A 25,706-nucleotide genomic window follows, 5' to 3' on the forward strand; every position below is an offset into this window, starting at 1 on the left:
AAGTTTCTGAGCGACAAATCCAGACACACACAAAAAAAGACAAACACTATTTTAACTGTGATTGAATGAAATTGTAAATTACCATCTTTTTTTATTTCACATATTTTCACATTTTTTGGCGTTCTTCTTTTTCAACACAGCTACTCTATGGACATTCAGGAAGAACTGAAGGAACAAAGGTACTCAGGGGTGAGAGGGTTTTTTTTTTTTTTTGTTTGTTTTTCTCTTCAGGACAGTCGGGACTTCGAGCATGAAGGACAAATAATCAGAATCACATCGGGGAGTAAAAGTGAGCTTTTAAACGCAGGAACAGACACGACAAGAAAAAGGAGACAGAAAGAGAAAAGAGGTGAGTGCAGGTTCATTAGTGTCCAGGTGAGTGTGTGAGTGTTCAGGTGTTTGTGTAGTTCTTGTTGTCTCCACTCAGTCCCTGAAACTTCTGTTTTTGTGTTTCTTTCTGCAAATGCATCCACCATTTCTTTTTTTTTTTTTGGGAAGGTTCAGAAAGTTTTATTTATCTCTTTCAGTTGCGTGCTTCAGTCTATGTGATTCTTTAACAGCTCTACTTTAGTTTCTCAGTTTGTACAACCATAATCTTGATTTTTGCAGGTCTGCGCTCTGACTGTACATGTACAATCCCCTTAAAACTACAGTAACAGTGCATGTCTGGCATATAAACTTCATATTTATATAATATTCTACTGCATGTGTGTGAGCGTGTGCATCTCCCTACTCTGTGTGTGTGTGTGTGTGTGTGCATACAGCATCACCTCCCCTTCCTAAATATCAGTGCATATTATATATTTGTAATTTTTTCATGAATCTGTGTGATCCTTCTTTGTACATGGCTCGATCCCTGTTTGTTGTGTGTGTCAGTTTGTGTGTTGTGTTGTGTTTGAGTCATTCGTCCGTCTGTGTCAGCTTCACAGGGCGCTGGGGTTCCTGAAGTTATGGCCTGCGAAACGAGCCTGGTCGCCCAGCTCCTCCTCAATCCTGCAGAGCGAAACCAACATGAACATCAACCTTAAAGGTCTTCAGATCAGGAATCCTGATTGACCTCCGGGTCAAACTGCAGTAAGCCAATGACAATCAGGGAGTCACACCTCACAAACCTGAGGAACCAATCACATTAATGTGTGGGGACAAGGGGCGGGGCTAAATGAATCTGAAACCTTGCCATTAGCATTAGCACAACTGCTAACACTGTGTCAGCTGCAGCCAGAAAACAATGCAAACAAGTGAAAGATGCTAGTTATGCTAACCATTCTGATATATCAGGAGGTGGTGGGCGTGGCCCAAGACATAATCCAGGCTTTTCAACCAGGAAGTTGAACAGATTATTAATCAGAGCGCAGGATTTTTAGTTTTTAAAACACGCCTGGAGGAAATTTCTGTTTTTAAAAGTGACAGACACATCAGTAAGGGGAGAGCAGCAGGAGTCATCTGTCATCTGGACGCTTCAGGACAGCGTAGATAGAAGAGAATGTGTTTATTCTCACTGCACAACAAAATGCACTGTTGTTTTTCTGCATCCTCCTCATTGTGATCATTTGTGTCACATTTTCAATAATTGTTTGTTAGTGTACAACAACAGCTCATTTCTGTTGAGTGCACGTGTAAGTGTGTGCATGCTTGACTGCAGTGATTAGCGCTTATCGCTGGTTAATGCCCCGTAAGTCTCTGCACCCTCCACCTCTCCTGCATCTCCTCAGCATTTGGATGGATTACAGCAGCTGAGCTCCTCCTCCCCCCTGCTGCTGACTGGCTCTGGATGTGTGGGGTGACACCAGCACTCCTGTCACCTATCACGTCAATTAGCTCTCTGATGCCAAGAGCTAAGACCAAGCTGGAGTCGGAGGAGTCCTGTGAGGCAGCAGCTTTAACGGGACTCCTAAATGTCAGCTCATCTGTTGTTGAGGATACCAGAGTGGACAGAAGACGACGCTCTCACTGCACAGATCGATAAGGAAGAAGACAGAGGAAGAAAGAAACTGACCTCATGAGCTGGTTGTACTTGGCCAGTCTCTCAGATCTGCAGGGGGCGCCAGTCTTGATCTGCAGCAGAGAGAGAGAGAGTTATCATGCATGTGTGTGTGTGTGTGTGTGTGTGTGTGTGTGTTACCTGTCCAGTGCACAGTCCCACCACCAGGTCGGCGATGAAGGTGTCCTCCGTCTCTCCTGAGCGATGGCTGACCATCACGCCCCAACCGTTGGCCTGAGCCAGTTTACACCTGAGAGACACACAAACAATAAATCAAACAACACACACAACGAAATATAAAATCCCAGATGGCAGAAGGTGTCCCAGACTATTTCTACAGTCTCTCTCCAATGACTGCATGTGTTTCAAACAGGAAGTGAAGGTTTTATCTTCCTCTGATGACAGCATGTCTCCCTGTTATAACTTTATTTTTATCGCTAAGGTTAATTGATCTAATCACAATTTATTCTGAGCTGCAGCTCATCTGACACACCAACCTGCCAAAGACATTAAAATGAGGATGTGCGTTGATCCCAGAGTCCGGCCGTCCTCCTGAGGTGCAAGAACGATACATCAGACTAACGACGCAGGAAGCTTCTGATGTGAGGGACGCGATGCATCATCTTTACTGTCGTCGTTTAATTTCTCTCTCCCCTTCCTCCTCTTCCTCCTCCCCTCCTGATATATTCCACTCCTCTGTCCTGACTGATCACTTCATAACCCTGACTGACCCACACTCCATAAACATATCGGCAAATAAAAACACACACGGTACACAACGGCCCCGTTTGATTGACAGCTAATCTTCATCCTAAAATCCCATCACTTCCTGTCCTTCATTCATCTTCCATGAAGGTCTGTCTGTCATTCATCATCGGTAGCACAAGGCCAACACGACTGACAGGTAACGACTGACGTGACTGACGACTGTCTGTGTGTGTGTTTCCATATGAGTGACTGATAGTTGAGCAGCTGTGACTCCTTCAGGAGTCTGTGTTGCCTCAGCTGAGATGGACGACCTCTCTGGTCAGTCCAAGGTCATCGGCCTGCCTTGGGCGGCCATGCTGGTTTCCTTTTCTTCCTGCGAGGTGAGTAAATGAACGAAGCTTCAAGAGTAAACAAAAGCAAAAAAGGACAAAAGCTGCTGGAGCTTAGCCACACGTCAACAATGACACAAGGACCAGTTAAGATGGAGGGACGTCTGTCCTCTGAAAGACTTCAGGAACCACGAATGTCCAGAGTTTGGTCAGACCTGAGGCTGCTCAGGAGACGTGTGCAAAGATAATCAGTCATCAAACTATTTGGACGACACAGACTTTGGTCTTATGGAGGTTTAGTTTCCTCCATTCGTGTAAATACATCAGACCAAACCTGGACCAGAACCAGAACCAGGTGGGTGTCACTGACTTACGCCTGGATGGCCTCGGTGACGGTGCCGATCTGGTTGACTTTAAGAAGCAGGCAGTTGCAGGCTCGCTCCTCGGCAGCTTTCTCTATCCTCTTTGGGTTAGTCACCGTCAGGTCATCCCCGACAACCTGGATCCCGACCTGGGCTGTCAGGCGGGACCAGGCCTCCCAGTCGTCCTGGTCGAAGGGGTCCTCGATGGACACCACTGAGGGGGTGGGAGGAGAAGGGCCAAAGTTAAAGAGCTGTGAAATCTTTCTCTGGCTCTGGCTGAACGTTAAAGATGCCCCACCTGGGTAGTTGTTGACGAAGCCCTGGTAGATGTCAGCCAGCTCCTCGGCAGTGATGTGTCTCTCTGGATCCGGAGGCGACTTGAAGTCCAGGTCGTATTTGCCCTCGCGGTAGAACTCTGAGGCAGCCACGTCCATCCCGACCACCACCTTTTCTGTGAAGCCGGCCTTCTCTATGGCCGTCTGCAGCAGGTCCAGAGCTGGTGGGTGAAGACACAAGGACACGAGAGGTAACCAATCAGAGCTCTTAGCATCAGAACAATGTCAGTAAAACCCCTCATCCCTCTCACCCTCGCTGTTCTCAAGGATGTTGGGGGCAAAGCCTCCCTCGTCCCCCACGTTTGTGGCGTCCTGGCCGTACTTCTCCTGAATCACCCCCTTCAGTGTGTGGTACAGCTCCGCCCCTATCCTCAACGCCTCCCTGAGGGACGGAGGGAGGGGGGAGCGTGTTTTTAAAAAAAATATGAGTTTTGTTGTTTTGGTGGAAACTTGAACATCAGAGTCAAAAGAAAAAGATGAAGAGCATCAACTTCTAGTCATGGTTTCATGAGGACACACATCCTCGTCATTTAGTGATTTTGGGCTAAAGCCATAAATTTACGACCAACGAGACAACACACAGTCCGACTGTTGGCATGAAAGAAGCTTCCTTGGATATTTCAAAAATCACAAGTGAAGTCATTGAAGTCACGTCATCCAAGACAAAAGGAGAAAGTCGTTATCGTAAATAAAGAAAATTCTTACTTGAAAGACTCAGCTCCCACAGGAAGAACCATGAACTCCTGCATGGCCAGTTTGTTTCCAGCATGAGATCCTCCATTGATCACGTTGAAGGCCTGAGGAGGACACAAGGAGAGGAAGGTGAGTTCAAGGCCCAGCAGACGTCACCGCGTGCTGCCGTGGTGGAGTGAGTTGTGTCTCACCGGAACAGGCAGCACCAGCTCTGTGTTTCCAGCCAGGTCGGCTATGTGGCGGTACAGGGGGACGTCTTTCTCCGCTGCACCGGCCTTACAGATGGCGAGGGACACCCCCAGGATGGCGTTGGCCCCGAACTGAGCTGTGGGACAGGAAGTGATTCATGACAGTTTCCTCCTTCACATTACAGACTTTTGAGATTTATCGATCCATCAAACTGTTAAATGAACATAAATCCTGATTTAATCCTGTTTATTTCTTCACAGACTTTTCACAACACATTCCGTCTGACAGGCCTCCTGTTCTGGCTGGAATTAATTTCCACCAAGCCGTCACTTTCACAGCCGTTTACTCTCCTGGCTGAGATGATTAACCGTCATGATTGAAAGAAATCAACTCTGAATGTTTTTATTAATGACGTGAGGTTCTTGTGATTCTGCCAAAACCTGCCAGAAAATCAAACTGCTTCGTCTGCGTTTGTCTTTCCTGTTATTCTATGCAGCACTTCGTCACCATGTGCCTTATTTTGTGCGTGTGTCTGTGTGTGTGTGTGTGTGTGTGTGTGTGTGTGTGTGGAGGCTTCCAGCTGGCTGCAGCATTAAGTCATCACGACCCGCTCGCCCTCTCTCGTCTTCCCTCACACTCACACTTGTTTTCCGTGCCGTCCATTTCGATCATGGTGTTGTCCAACTGCTCCTGCTCCACCACACTGATGCCCTGCAGACACACAAACACAGACACACACAGTGAGAACACACACACAACAGAGGCTCACCTCTGTTGTCAAAGTCACTGAATTTTATGACTCGAAAATGTTAAGTGCAGGTCTGTTGATGTAAACATCATGTCTGTGACGTCTTTGCTCTGTGGGCGTCCTTTAGGAGCCTTTCACGCCAAAATCACACATGAAAGCACTCGAGGCTGTGCAGTCGGACCTGCTCTGACTATACCCCGACTGGGTGAAGGGAGGACTTTTCCCATAGAGTTCAATACAAGGTGACTCTTTAACAACCAGTGTAGTCGCCCCCTGCAGTTTAAGGCGCTTCAGCTTCGGCTCCAGGTCCAGGTTTATATCAGTGTGACAGCAATCAGACATTATTGTTGTTGTTGTTGTTGTTGTTGTCACACAGTATGATGATTATGTTCATATTTCTGACTGTTTGTGGTTGTTTCTATATTTGAACACGAGCCTTAAAGTACACACACACACACACACAGACACACACTGGTGTGACGTTCAGGACTTCAGACTCATTCAGCTGATCAGCGAGATTCATTTTTCAGCATCTGTTACTGCAGGAAATTACCCATAATGCACTGCTGCAGAAATCTGAATCATGCTATTGTAATACGCTCACAGACACACACAAACACACAGACTTCATTCATTTTTCCACACTCACTCACACTTTTATCACATTATTATCATCTTTCACAACATCCACACACACACACACAAGAACGCACACTTCAACTTGCTGTCATTTGCACAATAATCAACTAAAGCTGCTCTTTTTGTTGCCTGTTGTGCGCTTTATGTGTATCCTGAAGGTTTTCAGCTTCACTTCAGCAAAAACCTACATAAAGTTAAAAGTATTGTTTTGAAATGTTGATTTAAAAAAGTGTTTATTTTAAAGATATTTTCTGTATAAAATATGACAATGTTTTTGTTTTTGCCTTTTTTCTCACATAAAGTCCTGCAAGTGTGACAATGTCGGCGGCCGGAAAACGTCAAAACTCGTTTTCTTCATAGCTGCTTTGCAAAAGGAAGAATTAAAAGGAAAAAGAGACAGACAGTGAATCCACAAATCCAAAGAAAAAATGTGCTCAGAATTATCTGGCCTCCTTATTGTGAAGAGTCACAACACTTTATTGACAGATGAATTGTGACTTACGGACGCTATGAGAGCTGGACCCAGAGTGTCGTTGATGTGTCCCACGGCCTTCAAAACACCTGAAGAAGAGACAGACAGAGAAAAACGAAAACCATCACTTTTCTGTTTCATGTTAGTTTATTCAGCGTGTTTGTGTTACAGCGTCCGGAGCCTTCAGATCAGCACGTCACACTTCAGAATTCATACAAACTCTGCAGATTGAGCCTGTTTTCCCAACGTTTTATGATTTTAATAAAAATAAAATGGCAAATATTCTGCTAGCATTCAATGGCATCGTGTGTCCTTGAACTGTAGCTGATGAACTGTGGGAGTTATTATATATATTTGTTCTTTTATACACGTTATGTTGATTTTTGTTGGGTCACTGATGGATGCCTGAAGTATGTTTGTTTGTATGTTTGTATGTTTTTGTGTCTCTATCCTCGTCAAGGTGAAGCTAAAAATCTAAAAATAAAGATTTATCTTCTTACCTTTGCCCTTGTAGCGGCTCTTGTCTCCATCTCGGAGCTCCAGAGCTTCGTAGATACCTGTGGACGCTCCACTTGGCACAGCAGCCCTGAACAGACCTGACAGACACACAAAGTCCGGATCAAGAAACCGAGCTGGTCAAACTCAACTCACCGGGCTCAGCTTTTAATCTGAAACACCACAGGAACCTCCCTCCAGGAACTGACGCATCAAATAGACTATTTTTGAGATCTAGATACCAGATATTTTAAACCTTTCCTCTGAAGCCACACAGTTGATGCTTCCATCCACTTTTTCTAAAGCAGCTCTTTGTAAACGTTTTAATCACTACAAAGCCGACATTAGCAGGAGGAATAAACGTCAGATGAATTTAACTTCTTCAGACCAGCTGTCGGAACTGAGCTGTTGAGGAAAAATAAAAACAATAATACAAATAATTACATTTTCTATTTATTTGACCCATATAGGGATTTTTTTGTGATATTCATCCTCGTCTTTTAAGTGAGTACTGATCAGTCTGGACAGAGGTCAAATGAAGGTCACTCGATGTCAGAAACGATCCACAGTTACGGCTTTCTCAACGCTTTTAGGCAAATTTCTAAGACAATAAATGTGAGCAGACATCCCGTTGGTGAGAATATTTACAACATACAGGTCACCTTTCTCCGTGCGGAGGTCCACTTCCACGGTGGGGTTTCCCCGGGAGTCCAAGATCTCCCTGGCAACAATGCTGACGATCGACATCCTGAGAGACACGGAGGGAAAGAGTCTGTGATGAGCACTCAGCTTTTGGTGTTGTCATCTCAGCTGTCTGGGTGCAGGAATAACAGGACTCATGGGTAAACCAGAAAAACATTTTCTCACTGTCTGTACACACAGAGAAACCTCTCAGAGGAGGAGACATCAGAAAATCAAAGCTCACAAACACACACATACACTGCAGTTGCTGCTTCTGGAAGCAGGTTGCAGTCTTCAGCAACAGAGAGCTGTAAATTATGCATCAGTGTTCCACTGCTTTCATCTGGACCACATCAGCGCTTGGTCCTAATCTGCTGAGGCCGCAGTGAAATGTTCTTTGATTTTCATATCGTCGACAAAAAAAACCGACAACGATGAATTGATGGAACTAAGGAGTCGCTGTGTGTGTCTGTGTCAGAGCCTGATACCGACACAGAGCTCCACTGTTGTCCAGAAGCGATTAACAACACATCAGTGAGCCACACACTGTTGCACCGAGTGACATGTTCCCACACAAACACACACTGCAGTTTACTCTGACTCACACACACACACACACACACAACCATTCTGCTGCCCCAAATACTCACTAGAGCACCAAATGTGGATTAATCGCCTGTTCATGAGGGGCTCCAGGAAAGCATGATTTAGTCCTTTTGGAAGAACATTTGATAAAATTACAGCAGTCGGCTCCTTCGGGGGCCTTTAAACATGAAGACTGATGCGTTTATCAGAAACAGAGCCTTTTAAATCAGCTATCAAGACTTCTGCAACTTGTCTTGTGAGACTTTTGCAGTTTTACTTCACATTTCTTTTAACTCGCTGGATATTTTCCAGATCATAAAAGACACAAACAGAAACCAATGAACGCCTTCAGCTGTCCAGCATCACACCTGCTGCATTCGTTCATTTAAAACAATCTCTCGTTTGATTTTGTGTCACAGCAGAAACTTTATGCTGACTCCGGGTTTGAATTATTACAGATCAGAATTAAAAAAGTAGTCAACCTTCCCTCTCCGGACAGGAAATGGGCTCTTACCTAAGAATGGAGCGGCAGCTTTACTCTCTATGCCCGTTTATGGGTGAGTTGTGTTGGCCTGTTCGTGATTTATTACCAGATTTATGGGCTCCCTTCGTGACCAGGTCTGAATATAAATGGACTTCTGCCTGGGGAGATGAAGTCAAGAGATTCTGAAGGTTAAAACTGTCACCGTAGCTTCTCCTCCTTTCCATCTCTGCTGTTTACTGTGGCTGCTTCTTCCCTCCCCAGAGAAACTGGTTGGAAAATTCTGCAGCAGTATATGCAGGAAAGGTGCACCTCTGGGCACCGTCCAAGTGTCTGTAATTTAGCATCCTGAGTGTGAAAACATGAACCACGTAGCATCAGACCACTGAGAGCTACCGCTCCATGTTTGTGCTCATGTTGTGCAGGTTGTTTATTTTGTTTATTAAAAAATTAGTTTTATAACATAAAAAACTGCACTTCTGCTGAGTTCCCCTTCACATCTCTGCACTGCTCCTGATTTTAGTTTGAAAACGCATTGAAGAAATTTAACCTGCCTGAACATAAATCTGTGATCCAATCTAATAAACTTTCCCTTCTCCTCGTTGCTGATATTCCAGTCATGCAGCGCTGCAATAACAATATGTCAAAAAAGGCCTTTTATACTTTCCTCGTCTCCAAACTGTATAAATACTTTATCCACCTCTGAGGAGATAAATCCAGCTCACTGCTAGCTGCTGGAACTGTCACTGCACTGATGTTCTTCCCTTTCAGGTCCAGAGGGAGGAAGATGTGCAGTAAACGGAGTATAGAGGGTGTGTTCACAGTAAATTCATCAATGATGGCAGTAATGGTTTGATTCCCTTTAGCGTGACTGTCCATCATCCCACTCTGCTCTGGGACGTCCTCCTGAAGACCGAGCTGGGTCAGCTTAGCTCATCGTGGACATGACTGTGAGGGAAAGGTCTCGTCTTTAAATGTCTCACTGAGTTCATCTGCTCAATTCATCATCATCATCTCCATGAATCGATTGACCCAAACAATCCCAAAGAAATTCAATTCGCTGATGTAGAAATATTTGTGGGACAGACAGGAGATATCATTTGGTTTTAATTTTCATGTTAAAGCTCTTATTGAATGAATGTCCTATTGTATGTCTTTTATTTTCTTGCTGATGAATCTTTATGGATATTAAAACAGTGTTGATCTGATCTGCAACTAATGATGTTCTAGCTTTTTGAATTTCCCTTTCTCTGCACAGTACGACTTCCTTTGTTGTCTCATTTTTCCACATGATTTCCTTTCAGTGTTGACCTGACTCTGGCTGGAAGCAAACACCAGCTGGTTTATGCTAAACTGTCCTGAAGACACATTTCTGTCTTTTAATAGTCTCTCTGTCTCTTTTCTTCTCCTCTGCTGGGACATAAATTCCCCCGTTTTGTTGCTTTTAACCTGCTACGAAATCCCATCACTCCAGCTGTCACACGGTACGTCGTCTTTCTGAGCGACTCAGGAGTATTTCCCATCGGCTGCTTCCCTCTCTGATGGTCGATTACGACACTTATGACCTGCAAATTTGTGCCTATTCAGTCCGAACACTCGTCAGAAGCCACGGGGGGATAAGAGCGTCAACAAAATGTGTAAAAGAAGCAGCAGCAGATTAAAGGCCTGACTGGCCTCCAGCTCGCTGCAACCTTCACGCACTCAGACCAAGGCGATTGATGTGTGGGTGATTTTCTCTCATGGCCTCCATTAATGTAACCTGCTTTTTTCATTCTCTCAGTCTCTTTTGATGCCGTATGAAGCCCCGCCCTGCCGTGCTGCAGTTCTTCCAAACAGTTTACCTCCTGAAGGTGGAGCAGATTAGAAATGCTGCTCTTTCTGCTTCTCCTCCTGTTCACATCCTCAAATCATCAAAGCAGCACGTTGATTCATATCTTTTTATATTTCTGGGACATGCACGAGTCTCTCCAAGTCCAACCTGGGCCTGAAGTTCACAGTCTTTAGTTACACACTAACATCAGCTAACGTATTCACAAACAGCTGATGCTTCACCAATTCATTCATTCATTACTCATACTTTCCTAATCCCAGCTGATATACATTTGTTCATGTCTGGAGTAGGAGCTTCCTAAAGAGAAACAGGAAGTGGGAGGGGCCTAATAAGTGATGGAGTTCAGGTGACCTCCTTCTCCAAAAACCAAGACTCTCTCTCCAGTTTTCTGAGGTCATCAGACTTGCAGTATTGTTGAAATTATTCATTTTATTGGATGTTTCAATCCTCAAACAGTCGAGGTGATGGTTTGTTGGTTTTTTTGTGTTTACATTTTTAAAAACTGCCCTGGAGGTGAAAGCTGCTCCTCTTTATATGTGCACTCGACCATATCATTGTAATTTAGCCTCCAAATGATCTAATGTCAGCGCCAATGTGTGTGCTTTTGAATCCTCCTGCTCTGAACCGCTGCTCCCGTTTAAACAATAATCCATCTTATAAAATGATGTTTTTGGTGTCAAACTCGCCTGATTATCTTGAATTTCTTTTAAGGATTTCCAGCTGAATTTTATGATCTTGTAGATTTTACATTAAGTTATTTTCCTCCCAGCAGGCTCTAATGGTGCAATGATCAAACAGCTGTTTATTTTAAAAGATTCAACATCGTCCGTAACTTCCTGCAGATATATTCAATAACTTTCCCTTTAACAGTAATCTGTCCGGATGGATCCTGTATTCAAGCCTGCGCTCTGTATCATCTCATCTCACCAAACACATGTTCATCCTTCCCAATCTGTCCATTTAACTCTCATCATGTCTCTCTCACTTCTCCCTTTCTCCCTGTGTCGGTGCCTCTCGTCCGGCGCTGTGTGAGTTACGTAAGCTCTACAGCAGCAGAAGCAGAAGCAGAGAGCGAGAGAAGGGAGGACACCCATGAACGCACCACACCACACCTACCAGAGACTGCAGTGCTCAGCAGAAAAAACACACACAGGAGTGGGCGAGCCATGCAGAGTGAATGAAGAGAGAGAGAGGGATGGTGACACGCAAGGAAGGAGAACATTAACATCATTAACATCATCTGCTATCTGGATGTGTTGGATGAACGGAGGGATGAAGAGGGAGGAGGAGGAGAAGAGGTAGATGATGTAAAGAGAAAAAGATCAGATGGAAAGATGGAGAGAGGAAAATAAAGTAAATAGATTAAAGGAATAGTCCGACAATGTTACCTCAAAATTATTCTCACACTCAGGGATGCTGATTTTTAAAGATGTGACCATTTAATCATAGAAAGTTGCATCATGGGAAATGTAGGACTCAACCTATCTGGTCTTTGCAGACCCATATATGTATATTTAAAAGCTCCTCTCTGTGTTTGGATTTAATTTTTATTTGTGTATAAATATTCAACAATATGTTTGTTTTCATTGTTCATTTATTTTTAAAGTAAGACTCTTATTGTCTCCTGAATATGTTTCCAGAAACTAGTGAAATTTGATCAGCTGCTGGTTTGATTTTTTTAATAAGAAGTGTGGATGTATAAGTCAGTAACTTTTCAATAATGAATTGATTTATTTAAATTGAAATAAGTTTACCTGCAGACCTTTACCAGAACATAAAAGCTCCAGTTAAAGGGATTCTTCAGAATCTGGCAAAACCAAAATGGTTCTTAAAGGCTGATCATTAATCAATAAACTAGCTAAAAAAAAAGCATAGTTGAAGTTTGGTTCCTTAAAAGAAAGCAGTGATGTTATTTTTGTTGTCTCCATCTGATCTTAGACGTTTGACTTTTATTTTCAAACAGCATCCGTCATCTAACATCACACACTTTTATTTCTGTAAACCTGGACGTCTACAAATCTTCCTCTTCATCACAACTCCAACAGAAATAATGCAAAGTGGGCTGTTTGGTTTAATTTAGTGGAGAAAAGTCAAAGATTTGATTTTCTCTTTTTGTTGCGGCCAGATTAATTGAGAATTAAAGAGAGGGAGAGAGAGAGAGGCATAGAGACAGAACAGGAGAAAAAAGAGAGAGAGGAAAGGGATGGATGAAATGGGGAAGCAGGACGAGAGAGATAGACTGATAAAGAGAGAGAGAGAGAGAGAGATAAATAATTAAATGACCTTGTTTGGCTGAAGAGGAGAAAAGTGGATGAAGAGAAGGAGGACACACACACACACACACACACACACACACACAGGAAGTGGAGCATTCTTATACATACGTGATATGATAATATTTCGACTGTCACACAAAAAAACACATACACACACACACACAAACACACAAACACACACAGCTTCAACTTGCAATTTATCACAAGTCACACACACACAAACACTTCACATCCACCCACACGTCACATTTATGCGTCTGCCGTCTAACACACTCACACATTTGATAGACCGAGGACTTGACCATAATTGTGTGTAGGATCACACACAAAATCCAACTGCCAAAACACACACACACACACATTCTTTGCAGCCAATTTCCAGTGAAGTAAGCAACACACAGAGATGTACCCACATACACACATTTTTGGCCACAAAAAACAACACACACATACACATTTTGACAGCCATGAGCCAAAATCTGCAAACAGCTACACATATATGCACACTCACATACACATATTCACACATATGATTTCCTGTTTCCTGTTACAAACACACACACACACACATTTTTGACAGCCATTTTCAAATCAGAATATGTATGCAGGAAACACACACACATACACAGTGACACCTAAAACTGAATCATTTTTTTCATACACACACACCCATGCAGCCCCCTCCTGCCTCCTCTCTGAGCATCAGCTGATCAATATGAGCCCAAAGGAAAAAAACAAAACAACAACAACAACAGATGTAAAAACACAACAGCCGCTCTGATGAAAAGAGGAAGAGAGCGTTTCCTGTCTTTACCTGACGCCTGAGCGCTCTGCCTTCCACGGCCACCGAGAAAATACTGGAGAGGAAGAGCCGGAGAGAGAGAGAGAGGAAAACAGGAGGAGGAGGAAGAGGAGGGGGTGAGATGTGTGACAGAGGGGGGAGGGGAGATGACTCAGAGGGAGATGGGGAGAGAGGAAGAGGAGGGTTAATTAAAAAGGAGGCGATGGACAGAGGGAGGGATGAAGGGATAAGGATAGGGTGCAGAGGTAAAAATAGACGGAGGGAGGACGGGTTCTCTCCTCCTGCTGCAGTGGGGTTCAGTCGATGTATATACAGTTACATAATCCACCACACTCAGACATGACCAGGTCTGGGGGGGGTGTATGTGTGCAGGATTCTCTTTTAAAGCAGAAAAAGGTGCCAAATAATCGGTTTATGTTGTGTTGCGGTCGGCTTCATCAGCCCAACGACGGCCCGTCGTGACCTTTAACAAGATATCACTCAGATAATGAAATGGAAGTTCTGGCTTTGTTTCACAGCCTGAGTTTTTTCTCAGATATGTCCTCATTGGTTCAGATTCTGCCTAGCCAGGTGTGGATGTGTAGCATCTGAGAGTTGTGCTGTAAATGGGTCAGAATGGGGAGCACACAGAACCAGAAGGAACCAAACACGTTGCCCAAAATTAGCATTACTGCCATTCTTCTCAAAGAATAAGCTATTAGAAGCAATCGTCTTGGCAGGCATTGAACGGACACCTTATACAGCTGCAACTGAAGGTGTGTTATTGGAAACACAAAAAAACATGGACGTCACAGAAGACACTGGAGACAGAACAAGGACAGATGATGTCATAGTCAAGAGATAGTCATTCATTTATCTTCGACCTCTTACCTGTTATCAGGTCACTGAGGGAGCTGAGGCAATCCCAGCTCACTGTGGGCAAGGGGTGGGGTCACTGGACAGGTCTCCAGTCCAACACAGAGATGGACACATGTCTGCGCTCATGATGTGTTTGGAGGCCCCAGGCTGGGAACCGAACACAGCACCTCCTTGTTGTGGGGGAACAGCCCCATTGTATGACCACTAACCTGTATGCCGCTGTGCTGCAAAATAGTAAAATAGTATTGCATCTATTTAAACTATTGTTATATTATTATAGATAATAGATGAAGCCTTCTTGGGTTTTTGACCATCAGGAAAATGTTTACTGAGCTGATAAATCAGGGAGGAGGATGGACATTTTCCCATAGACTTCAACACTTTCTGGCTAGTTTTATATTCATTTTTTGACCCGGTCTGTGGGGTTAGATTGATCAAAAAGCACATCCACCAGGGGGCAGACTAGCCTTGGCTGAAAACAGGAAGTCATCGTTATAAACTCCAGCTGATCCTTCCTACTGATCCAAATGGATCTCAAGATTCATGAAAATGATGCGGTAGAGTTTTAAAACCTCAACTTTCTGTCGACAGCTCTGAAGGGCCCCTCCTTCATCGACCACGTCCCTCTGAGGACGTGGTCTGTGTGGTACTTGTGGCTGTTGTTGACCAGAAAGCCCAGCGGAAGTGAGGCTCTCTGGTCTACGATTTTTGTTTTTACACGCTGACAAATCTGGTGTTCTAACGAAAAGGGAAACATATTTGAAGGTGCCAAGTGTGACAGTCTTTAAAGTCAGCCTGTGAACTATGAGGCCCACGAATTAACTGAATTGTTCAAACAGAATGTGCAGAACTAATTCATGTTATATTGAACTACATTTCGGATTGTCTAAATGCAAATATGTACATTTCCTGTAAATATATTCAGCCTAATTATCTAATCGATTACAATTTCATATTTTAAAATAGCAATAGAGATTTACTGATGTGACGATGCTGCAGTCCAACCATCCCTGATTCTAAAGATTCCTGCACATTAATGTTTTGCAGTTTGTTGTTTCATCCAATGAGCTCTGACCTTCTTTGTTTTACTCCCTTTGTTCAGTGCAGAGTCGGGTTTTGCTCTAAAAACAGACTGGTGAAGTTGTTAATGCCGACCGGAGGGTGACACTGATACACACTGACAGGGCAACAGGGTGCAGCTAGTGTATGTGTGTGTGTGTGTGTGTGTGTGTGTGTGTGTGTCTGCTGTGGTAAAGTATCTTTGCACTGGTTGAGTGTTATCTTGCATTTGCAGTTTCTGCATTTTTGTGCAAGAGTGTTTGTTTGTTTGTGTGCAAACATATTGTGTGGACAAGCAGGTGAACAAGTCTACCAGTGTGCTTGTATGAGTATGTGCCTGTTTGTGTGTGACATAATCTATAATTAAATTCCTGAGTTTAATGGGATTATCTTTGGGAGACAGGCAGCACAACGTCCTTGACATCCACCCCCTGGTTAGCCCCGGGTGAGCGACTGAGAGAGACACACAGTTAAGGAGAGGGAGATGAGATGAGAAGGCAGCTAAAAAGGGAGCAAGCGGTGAGGAGACCAAAGAGGGAGGAAGAGAGAGGCCATCCTGAGGGGAAAGAGTAACAGAGAAGTGCTTTGCATTGTAATTATCTCATTTTCTGTTGCCTTACTGCTGAAGGTCGACTGGCCTTTCCCTCAGCAGCTCCCCTCCACCTACAGCACGTCCATGCTGGCCGACACAAACAAAGACTCTCTCTGATGCTTCTGATCAGCACAGCTTCTTTTTTCCTCAATAAACCACCGGAAGAACCCTTGGGGGCTTTAATTAACTTTTACTTCCTATGCATCCTGAAAGAAAAGATTACTCATATATTCAAGAGGATACTTGAGGATTGACTCAGAATGAAACAGAACATGGGCCCAAACATAATGTTAGCATCATCTAAACTCTATGTTACGATGCAGTGAAGTCATTCTGAAAATACCAACAGTGGGCTTCATCTCCCCCTGATGGTCAGCCGGAGACCTGCCCAACTTTTATTGTGACACAGTGAGACACTCCAACGCTGTAAGTGCCTACTTTTGCTATTTTTCTCTTATAAATGGACAAAATAAATAAACAAATGTAAATCTAATGATTAGACCTCAGTTGTACTTTTCCATGTTAAATAGACCCACTGATGTTGATGACCCTAACCTGTCCAGGTGATGCCTTCAGGGACTGTTCCAAACTGCCTCTTTTGGAGCTGGTTCAGGAAAATGGCAGAATCTAATCTAATGCAGCAAAGTTGCAAACAAATGTTTGTCTGACGTGTGTTGTTACAGTGTGTTCTCATGGAGACTCTTTCAGCCTTTGGAATGCAAAAGAGACGGAAACATTTCAGGCACTTCTCAGTATATTACCAGCTATAAACAATTATACCAAATAGTTTCAACAAAAATTTTACATTTTGCTGATTAAGTGCATTTACACATTTAAATGTTTTGTATTTCATTGTATTGTTGTCATAATTAATTTATACTCCTGCTACCAAGAAGGGGTTTCGTTTTTGACAGATGCGTTATTGAACTCTTAAATCACCAACTGATGGCTGAAATGGGCCGCCACTTCTAAATTCTTGGTAGGGGGGTAAAAATAAAAACACACGAAGAAATTACAGTAATAGTGAATAAATATATCGAGGAGGTTTCTTTAAAGTCTCGAATTTAAATGATAATAAACGAAAGAATTTGAGAAGGTGTTGAAACTCCTACATAATCAGACACATCCGCGACAATAGAATCAGAAGCACTCGAACGCACCGCGAGTCATGTTTCCGGCTTCCGCACCGAGGAGGGGAAGCGGGAGATTACAGGAAGCACCTGAACGTCTCAACGCATTACCGGCCGGGCGAACAGACGGAGGTAAGAGCTGTCCGTGTTTACCGGAGCTTTTACCGGCCTTAAACACCGAGACACCCCCGGTGAGCCGCCGTTTTCCGTCGGAGTGAGTCTTTTCTTTCTAAAAACCGCGTCAGGCTGTCTGTGCTGACCGACAGCTGTCAAAACAAGCCGTTTCCTCTCAGCTAACTTCCAGCTAGCTTGGCCGCTAAAATCTCTGCTCGAAGTTGCCGGCTGTTTTTCTTTTTGTTGGTTTGTTGGTTTGTTGGTTTGTTGGTTTTTGTTTTGTGTTTTTAAACCAAAGCAGCCACACGGGTTGTTTACTCACAGGAGAGTGTTTTGCAGCCCTGGATTGTGTTATTTCGTTGGGTTGTTTCTTGTAAACTCATTTTAAGGCCTTTTCTCCGGTTGTTGTGGGTGGGGGTCTGGCGGATGTAAATTAGCTGATGACCCAACTTTGCTAACGTTAGCTAGCTTCGCAGCAACACATTTTTTTGTCCTTTCTTTAACTTTAAACTCTTTTTAAAAATTGTTAGCATGTTTGAATTTATTTTAATGACTTCAGGCCTGTACAAACAAAGTAGCAGACGAACCGACCTCCGATACAGACTTGAGTTGTGTTTATTGTCAAAGTTTTCTATGCGGAAGTGGCTGAAAAGCAGTAAAACTAGCAGTAAGACTATCTTTTGCCATCCAGTGTTGAAGAAAATACAGCATTTATACACTTTGGAATGAGCAATAACGCCCAGAATACTGATTTATTGCTGTTTTGTTGATGTAAATAAACTGGTTTATACATTCACTTTATGTTTTACCAATAAATATACAGTCTAAGTTAATTAGTCCCATCCAGTACAGTTTCTTTAGTCGGTATACTGAAAATCCATCAACATTTATTTTCATGATTAGTTAATAGATATTTTTGAAATTTTCAGTTTTCTTCATTTTCAATTAGAATCTTCAGTTTTGAAATGTCTCAGAGAAATAAAATATCACCTTGGAGTGTTTGTATTTTATCATTTTGTTTTGGCATTTATGAAAGGTTGATGGAAAGCTATTGAACATTCATTGACATGATGTAATGATTTGGATTTTATTTAATTTTTTTCCTTTTCTTTTTTGCGGTAAACCAAAATGAATGACGAATGTAAATGTTTTTGGTTGATCGTTCAAAAAGTTGCTGGTTGCAGAACAGAATCAAATCAGTGCAGATGACGGGACGTAGAAGAAACTTGTGCATTTAAAGACATGGCTGTCAGTAATCACTGCATTAAAAATGGTCATTGTCTAGTGCATTGCTCCGACATAACTGGTGTCGCCGTCCCTGCAGATGACCCGTTAACTTGCCCCTGACTCATCAGACTGTGGCCGCTGCCAAACAGTCCAGACAAAGAGCCAGTGATGAAGTGGCAGACCATTGCCCCCTTTACCACTGTGCCCCTTAATGAACCGGCAGGACGGGAATGTGAGCTGCTCGGCGTCTGGATGGTCACAGGATCTCCAGACAGTGTGTAGTAAACACTGCGTAACACAGCCACCAGTGTTTCCATCAACGGTCTCACACCCGGTCTGCTTACAGATGCTCCTGCCATCTCAGGTAACCTCGGCCCTGACAGACGGACCGAGGGCTGCAGGTTGTTTACATGCAGCAGGAACTCGGAATTCCCAATTATTAAATCAGTGAATCTACCAGTCAGCCCATTATAGGTCACAAAAATGCCTTTAGATTATTCTGAGGGCAATTTTATCAGTCCAGCACATTGTCACACACTGAGGCCATAGAAAAGCATCTGTTTAAAGACGCAGATTAGAATAATTAGAATAATATATAACCAAAGAGTAAGATTTAGTCCCTCACTGACGCAATCACTATAAAATATTTCTATCAATAATTTGCACCTTTCTGCTGTAAATGTTCTGTAAATCAAATAACGAGTTGAGCTCATTTTTATTAGTTAATTAGATACGTGTGAATCATTGAGCTCCTCTAAATGACCGTATTGGCTGATTTAAAAAAAAAAAAAAAAGTGCTGGTTCAGTCGTGTCTTCTATAGAGCAGGGCACTGTTGGAAGTTTTGTCTTGTTTTAGCAAGATGGCGTCTGAATTTTGGTTCCAACATTCAAAGAAAGTATGTTTCTTTTGACGCCTCAGTTTAATCTGTGTAGCAAGTTTTTGTTTTTGTTTTTTTGGTTGGGTGGGGTTTAACCAGGGTTGACCTTGATTGCTTAAGATTCTTTGAGCTGGTGGTGCTTTTCAGTAGGTTATGAAAAAGTTATAAAGTTGGACGACCTTCCACTATTTTATGATAATTAATTTCACGCTTCTCTTCCCTTCCTCTTCAGATGCAGACTATAAAGTGTGTGGTTGTGGGTGATGGCGCAGTGGGGAAGACCTGCCTGCTCATCTCATACACAACCAACAAGTTTCCCTCTGAATACGTCCCCACGGTGAGTATGAGTAATGACCCAAACAAATGCTCAGATTCTTTCAACCCACCGAGACGTCATCCATTTTGGCTTTTTTGAAACCAAATGAGAAAGAGTTGGCAGCTCTGACCTGTTTTGTTCTCTAATCTGATTGTGTGGTGCAATCTGTCAATCACGTGGTTTAGAGAGTATTTACTGCTCTAATAATTCAGAGGAGAAAAGGGGATGTCTTCCCATAGAATTCAATACAACCAGTGGAGTTGCACCCTGATGTCTGAGTCCACTTGGCAGCCATCTTGGAACCACCTTTGGCAGTTACTTAGGGAAACAAATCATTAACTCTCCCTTCTATGGCCACTGGGACATGAATATCACAATTTGCCAAAATAAAATTTGAAAACGTTTGATTGGAGTGATATTGGCAGATAATTGGATATTCAGTGGCGAGATGTTTGTCACATAATAGCCGCCTTTAGATTCTTTACTTTATACTTGCTAAAGTGGTTTCTTTCCTCCTGTTTAACTCCCATTTACGGCTCCGAATGCTCAGTGTCACTGTAACTCTTTCCTGTCACACAGGAAGTCGTTCTTGTTTAGAATTTGTCTGAACTGAACAGAGATAAAAAGGATTGAAACTGTCTTGCCCACACAGCTTCCTGTTTCATGAGCGACCATTTTTCAGATGCATCAACTCTTTGTTTTCCCTTCGAATAAAATTTTTGATTATTTACAAAAACAGTTTCCAGCACCACAAAAATAATGATGGTGATGTTGATCTAAAAAGTGAAGCCAATGCTGTAGAGCCTTAAACAAACTTTAAAACGGCAGCTCAGAAACTGAAGGGTAACGTCACAGTGAGTTGACAATCACTAATTTATTTGTGAGTTGTTGAGGAATGTTGAATTATTCATTAATAATACATTTTCTGTGAAAAGTGAGTATGCTTTCAAAAACAATGCCGTGAGTAGTTTTTAGTAGGAGCCAAAAATCAGGTCTGAGTAGGTTTTCTTGGCCAGGAGAAGAGCTCCGTGATGTGGGACCAGGACTCTGTGGGGTCAGACTGTCTGCTCCTGGTCTCCTTAGTGTTCTTGTCTCTACACTTAGTTCTTTATGACTGACCGTGTGTTTGGACTGGTTATCCTGCTGCAGTTTGAATTTATCACCCATCAGACGCCTCCTGATGCCATTGAGTGATGGATAAGACTCTAAAAGTGCTAATATCTTTTATGCAGCACATTCTGTCGCTTCATTTGACACCCTCCCGTGTTCGACTCCTCGCTGCTCAGAAGTGTTGTGTCATGCTGAGGCAGCACAGTGAGGATGCAGCAGACTCTGGAGACCGATATAGAATCCAGACTGTCACCCCAGCCTGATTGATCCTGCACACTCTTTGGTCTGCTCTGGTTTGCTCTCTGGTTTGGGCAGTGAGAAAGCCCTAGAAGTTTCCGGGGTATCTAACTAATCGATGGGCAGCGTCGCTAACTGCTGGGTTTACAGTCTACTACTTTCTGTTGGTGCCACGTCATTCTATCTGTCGGTGGTCAGCACAGTTTGACGGGACGATTACAGAACCAACAGCGCTGACTCAGCCTCATCTTCCTATTCCACCTCGTTCCCCTCACAACTATTCTTAACCGTTTGTTGTAAATGCGTCAGTTCTGCTTCGCACACTTGATGTGCATATAAATTGAGAAGTGTCACTTAAGAGTGTGAGAGCAAATACTTCCTCACAACGTATATTAAAATGTGATATTTGCCAGGATTTTTAACTACACACCAAGACCATAAACACACCAGGAAACCGTTTACTGAGCTGTCAAATCAAAGGTTAGGTTTAGTAGGTGTATTTTCCCGTAGACTTCAATTCAGTCAGCCTTCTTTTTACATCCTAAGCGTAACCTGAAGTCTAAGTCCATTTTTGTGTCGAGTCTATGATCTTTCCTCTCAAACATTTGTCATTCCAAGTTAAATACTGAGGGTTAGGGTTAGAAATAAAAACCTGAAATAATGTTCCTTGCTCTCTCTTTCATGAATATCCATTTCTGATACATGTCATAAAAAATAACAGTGAAATTCATCCAAATAAACAACAATGCCTACAAACCTCGCCCAGTCAGCAGCAGTTATGTAATTATTTACTGCTGGTTGTCCCACTGTTTTGTAATTCTGAATTATTTTCATTGCACACTTCATGTCCTGCCTGTATCAGCCTGTCTATTCCTCCACGACGGCTTCAATTTACCTTAAAACTTTGAAACCAACAATCACAGCTCATGATTTGGTTCCTTGACATCCAGCTCTGAGCTGAAAATGAGAAACTTTAAAACTTAAATCAGCTAAATTCTAATATTAAAATCTAATCATGTGTGAAGTTGCAGCTAATAGATGAATCACCATGATCTTGCACAATTTTTATGTTTGGTTCTTGTTACCTCATTGTGTTGTTTGCTGTTAGTCAGCTGACAAACGCCACAATATGAAACAGACAGAGAGGAAGTCTCCTCCAGGAAACGATTCCTCTAAAACATATGGCTTCACAACAGTTTAATGTCACATATCTAATGTTTCATCACAACACACACAAACACAAAAGCTCTCATATTCCTGTTGTTTAGTGGCGGCTCTTATCTGCAGTGAAAGTGTTGTGATCAAACTGTTTCCAGCAGCCTCTGGAGTCTGAGCTCCATCCAAACACATTATCATCACAAACCTGTGTGTGTCTGTGTGTGTGTCTGTTCAGTTTGTATTTTTATTGAAATGCACAGGTGTGTGTGTGTCGTTGCCTCACCCCTCCACCATGCCTCAACAAATCACACCGTATGTCTATCCAAACTTGAATTGACTTGTACCGCAGCCTCTTTGTGTTTTTGTGTGTCACAACCGTCAGTCAAAGACAAAGATTGAGATTAGACATAAAAAGAAATGTCATAGAAGCCACTGAGTCCGCCTGGTTAAGTAAACACCAATCAGTTGCCGCTGTAGTCCAAGTTGGTAGCTCTGGATGTAGTTTCCTCACCTACAGGCTACATCCTGTGGTCTGTCTGGAGCCTGAATGGGCGCCATTAAAATCAAACAGTTGGTCTGCAGGTTGCAGCAGGTCCTGTTCATGTTTGTTATGGCACATGGCAGCAGCCTGAATGTACGAGCGGGATGAAACGGGAAGGAGGAGTCAGCTGAGAGACTTCCTGCATCCAGCTTGTTTACATCACGGCAGGAAGCAGAGCATAGATTCTCTAATTATGGTGTAATGGGGATATTCACAGGTATTAAAATGCTTCTAAGTGGTTATTGGTGGCCCAATAAATTAAAAACACAGGACTCTCACTGTGTGTGGTTTATATCAAACATCACCGTCACAGTGAAATGTGATTAACCTGCAGTCCTGATCCCAAAACCTTTAAATGCACACAACGTCTCTGATTAGCTCGGTGATTCAGCTCCTTGAACTGCTGCTTCCCACCAATGGCGACATAATCAACCGTTTTAATCAAAGCTTCGTGGGAGGGATCCAGCTGATGGGTCATTTTCCAAATAACTGCAACAGGGAGGGATTTTCCCGCCACAGCTGCGCTAGTTGTCACAGAAACAGCTGATCAACCTGTTTTTTAGGTTTTAGGTTTTTAGGCAACACAACTACTGAATCAGATGAACTGATGCAACCATCAGGCCACAGAAGACGGTATCAACAGATTAATGAATCATAAATACACCAGAATTCATAAGAGACACTTATATGATCTTTATAATTAATGTTTTAGAGGAATAAATTAGCCATATGTCTCAAAAATTCCTTCTCTTCATTAAAAAGGGAAACTGCTACAGTGACGTGAAACCTCGTGTGTGTCCGTTTGTGTTACTGCGAGTTTCACGCTTTGACAGGTTTTGTCATTTTGTCACGTCTTCTTCAGAGGAGTTTGTTTAGTAACTGTTTCTCTCTGTCTTTGTCTCTCAGGTGTTTGATAACTATGCAGTGACGGTGATGATTGGGGGGGAGCCGTACACTCTGGGACTGTTCGACACTGCAGGTGAAAATACACATTTGGGACTGCAGAAATGCTATTAAATGAAGTAATACTGCTAACCTAACAGCAGTATTTGTTGTTGTACCTTGAAATTGTGGGTTAAACCTCCTCATCTTGGCTCATTGTTGTGTTGCTGTTGACTACAGTTTGTGATGTCTCCCCCTGCAGGTCAGGAGGACTACGACAGACTGCGACCCCTCAGTTACCCTCAGACCGACGTCTTCCTCGTCTGCTTTTCCGTCGTGTCGCCCTCTTCCTTTGAGAATGTCAGAGAGAAGGTTTGTTTAGTTGTTCTGTCGACTGCTCGGCGTCCCGCTGACCAGTCAGACCCCGTGGCTGCTGTCGTCATAAAATAAAATACTGGATGTCAGACAGTTTCTCGTAGTTAAATCATAGAAAATGTGACGTCTTCGTATTGGGTTCAACTGCATAAAGAATTCAGATGATGGGAAACTTGAGCCCTCAGACAAAAAGATTGTATTATTTATTTATTTATTTTTTTTGTGAACGAAAAGTTCACATAAAAGTTTATTCATTTGAGGAATGTAATGTCTTCAAAGTCTTTAATCTTCAGCTCCGCACAAACATTAAAGCTTATTTCCACAGCTCTCAGTCTGAAATCAATCTACCACCTACAGTTAGTTTAGACGCTGCTGCGCTTTTATTGAACTTTTATTATTAGAATTATTATTGTTGTGCTTGTCATAATATTTAAAAACAGGCCTTTTGGACGTGGAATCAAAATTTTCAGTATTTGCTTGTTTTTCTGTTTCACAGCTGCAGAAATAATTTAATATAAACGTATTTTTTTACTCTGCAATTTACCATCAATGTTTCTCTGCATGAGGCTGATTTATTTTCCTAAACTTTGTGATGATACATCATCCAGATTTCAAGCAGGAGCTTTCAGTGCTTTCCATAAGTTACCCTCATGGAGCAGAACCCTGACATCTTTTCCTCACAGTGGGTGCCAGAGATTTCACACCACTGCCCGCGGACGCCATTCCTGCTGGTCGGGACTCAGGTGGATCTGAGAGACGACAGCAACACTCTGGAGAAACTGGCCAAGAACAAACAGCGAGCCCTGACCTGTGAGAGCGGAGAGAAACTGGCCCGGGAGCTGAAGGCCGTTAAATACGTGGAGTGTTCAGCTCTCACACAGGTAGAGTAAAAAGAAACGACGACAGTGTCGCAAAGAAAAGTGTTTCCTCAGGAGTCAGATGGATCTGGATCTGAGCTCTTGATAGCTCATATTTTCTTAAATTGATATGGAAAATAAAGATGAACACAAAGAAAATAACTTAATGTTCAGATTAATGAGTGAATAAAGTAATTATAATTACTTTTAAAGGTTTTGATTTTTTTTCTACCGATTTTTGAACATATGCTGAAAACACATTATTTCATAACAGCCTTCACTCCTGAAACCTCTGCTTGTTTTATACTATATTCTTATTTATATTTTCTTTATTTCTAGTGTTTCTGATTGAGGATGTCAGCAGCAGAGCCTTTTTATCACAGCTGTGTTGTGTTTTGTGTTTTCTGTTTTGTGCCTCAGAGGGGACTGAAGAACGTGTTTGATGAGGCCATCCTGGCAGCTCTGGAGCCTCCAGACAACAAACCCAAGAAGCGCTGTGTCCTGCTATAGAAGCCTCAGGAGGAAGTGGAGGTGGATGGGACGGGGGGAGGGGATGGGAGGGGGCGGGGTGTAAAGGGAGGGCCTGAGTGGATGTGGCAAACACATGTTTTAACAGTGCCTTCAGCCTTAGTGACTTAATGTGGGTGTGGTGTTGGAAACGGACACAGGCTTTATTTTCATCATAGATACTCGTCACCATAACAAGACTAACACATTTGAAGAGCACTGCTAACCAGGAAACGAACGGGGGAGGCAGGTGGAGCC

At 42.9% G+C, this 25,706-nt stretch overlaps 2 protein-coding genes across 6 annotated transcripts; one reads left to right on the forward strand and one right to left on the reverse strand.

The window, feature by feature from the left end:
• Positions 1–152: 152 nt before the first annotated feature.
• LOC115050594 (gamma-enolase) lies at positions 153–13,717 on the reverse strand. Of its 3 annotated transcripts, none has more exons than XM_029513482.1 (13): positions 13,620–13,717; positions 7,614–7,699; positions 6,957–7,052; positions 6,487–6,545; positions 5,239–5,308; positions 4,600–4,733; positions 4,421–4,512; positions 3,967–4,097; positions 3,679–3,876; positions 3,393–3,594; positions 2,123–2,231; positions 1,997–2,055; positions 153–993 (listed from the first exon to the last, which is right to left on the reverse strand). In XM_029513482.1, the coding sequence occupies exons 2-13, from the start codon at positions 7,696–7,698 to the stop codon at positions 924–926; spliced, it is 1,305 nt and encodes a 434-aa protein (XP_029369342.1). In that variant the 5' UTR covers position 7,699; positions 13,620–13,717; the 3' UTR covers positions 153–923. The 3 variants fall into 3 exon arrangements, with proteins under 3 accessions (XP_029369342.1, XP_029369344.1, XP_029369343.1); XM_029513483.1 differs by lacking the exon at positions 153–993 and adding an exon at positions 1,097–1,907; XM_029513484.1 differs by lacking the exons at positions 7,614–7,699; positions 13,620–13,717 and adding an exon at positions 6,281–6,344 and having other exon boundaries at positions 6,957–7,031.
• A 3,605-nt stretch (positions 13,718–17,322) lies between these two features.
• LOC115050655 (cell division control protein 42 homolog) lies at positions 17,323–25,489 on the forward strand. Of its 3 annotated transcripts, none has more exons than XM_029513598.1 (6): positions 17,323–17,378; positions 19,698–19,802; positions 23,734–23,806; positions 23,972–24,081; positions 24,768–24,965; positions 25,362–25,489. In XM_029513598.1, exons 2-6 carry the CDS (start codon positions 19,698–19,700, stop codon positions 25,449–25,451), a joined length of 576 nt encoding a protein of 191 aa, XP_029369458.1. In that variant the 5' UTR covers positions 17,323–17,378; the 3' UTR covers positions 25,452–25,489. The 3 variants fall into 3 exon arrangements, with proteins under 3 accessions (XP_029369458.1, XP_029369460.1, XP_029369461.1); XM_029513600.1 differs by having other exon boundaries at positions 17,344–17,460; XM_029513601.1 differs by having other exon boundaries at positions 17,346–17,437.
• Positions 25,490–25,706: the final 217 nt, after the last annotated feature.

Source organism: Echeneis naucrates, chromosome 11, assembly GCF_900963305.1.
Source record: "Echeneis naucrates chromosome 11, fEcheNa1.1, whole genome shotgun sequence".
NCBI lineage: Eukaryota > Metazoa > Chordata > Actinopteri > Carangiformes > Echeneidae > Echeneis > Echeneis naucrates.

What these genes read in the sequence shown, in the direction of transcription:
- LOC115050594 (XM_029513482.1), bottom strand. Translation starts at nt 7,698, where the DNA reads ATGTCGATCGTCAGCATTGTTGCCAGGGAGATCTTGGACTCCCGGGGA. An exon ending in GGACCTCCGCACGGAGAAAG is followed by an intron (nt 7,053 to 7,613) that starts GTGACCTGTATG and finishes TGTGTCTGTCAG; the next exon opens with GTCTGTTCAGGGCTGCTGTG. An exon ending in CTTCGTCAACAACTACCCAG is followed by an intron (nt 3,595 to 3,678) that starts GTGGGGCATCTT and finishes CCACCCCCTCAG; the next exon opens with TGGTGTCCATCGAGGACCCC.
- LOC115050655 (XM_029513598.1), top strand. Translation starts at nt 19,698, where the DNA reads ATGCAGACTATAAAGTGTGTGGTTGTGGGTGATGGCGCAGTGGGGAAG. An exon ending in CCTCTGAATACGTCCCCACG is followed by an intron (nt 19,803 to 23,733) that starts GTGAGTATGAGT and finishes TTTGTCTCTCAG; the next exon opens with GTGTTTGATAACTATGCAGT. An exon ending in TTGAGAATGTCAGAGAGAAG is followed by an intron (nt 24,082 to 24,767) that starts GTTTGTTTAGTT and finishes TTTTCCTCACAG; the next exon opens with TGGGTGCCAGAGATTTCACA.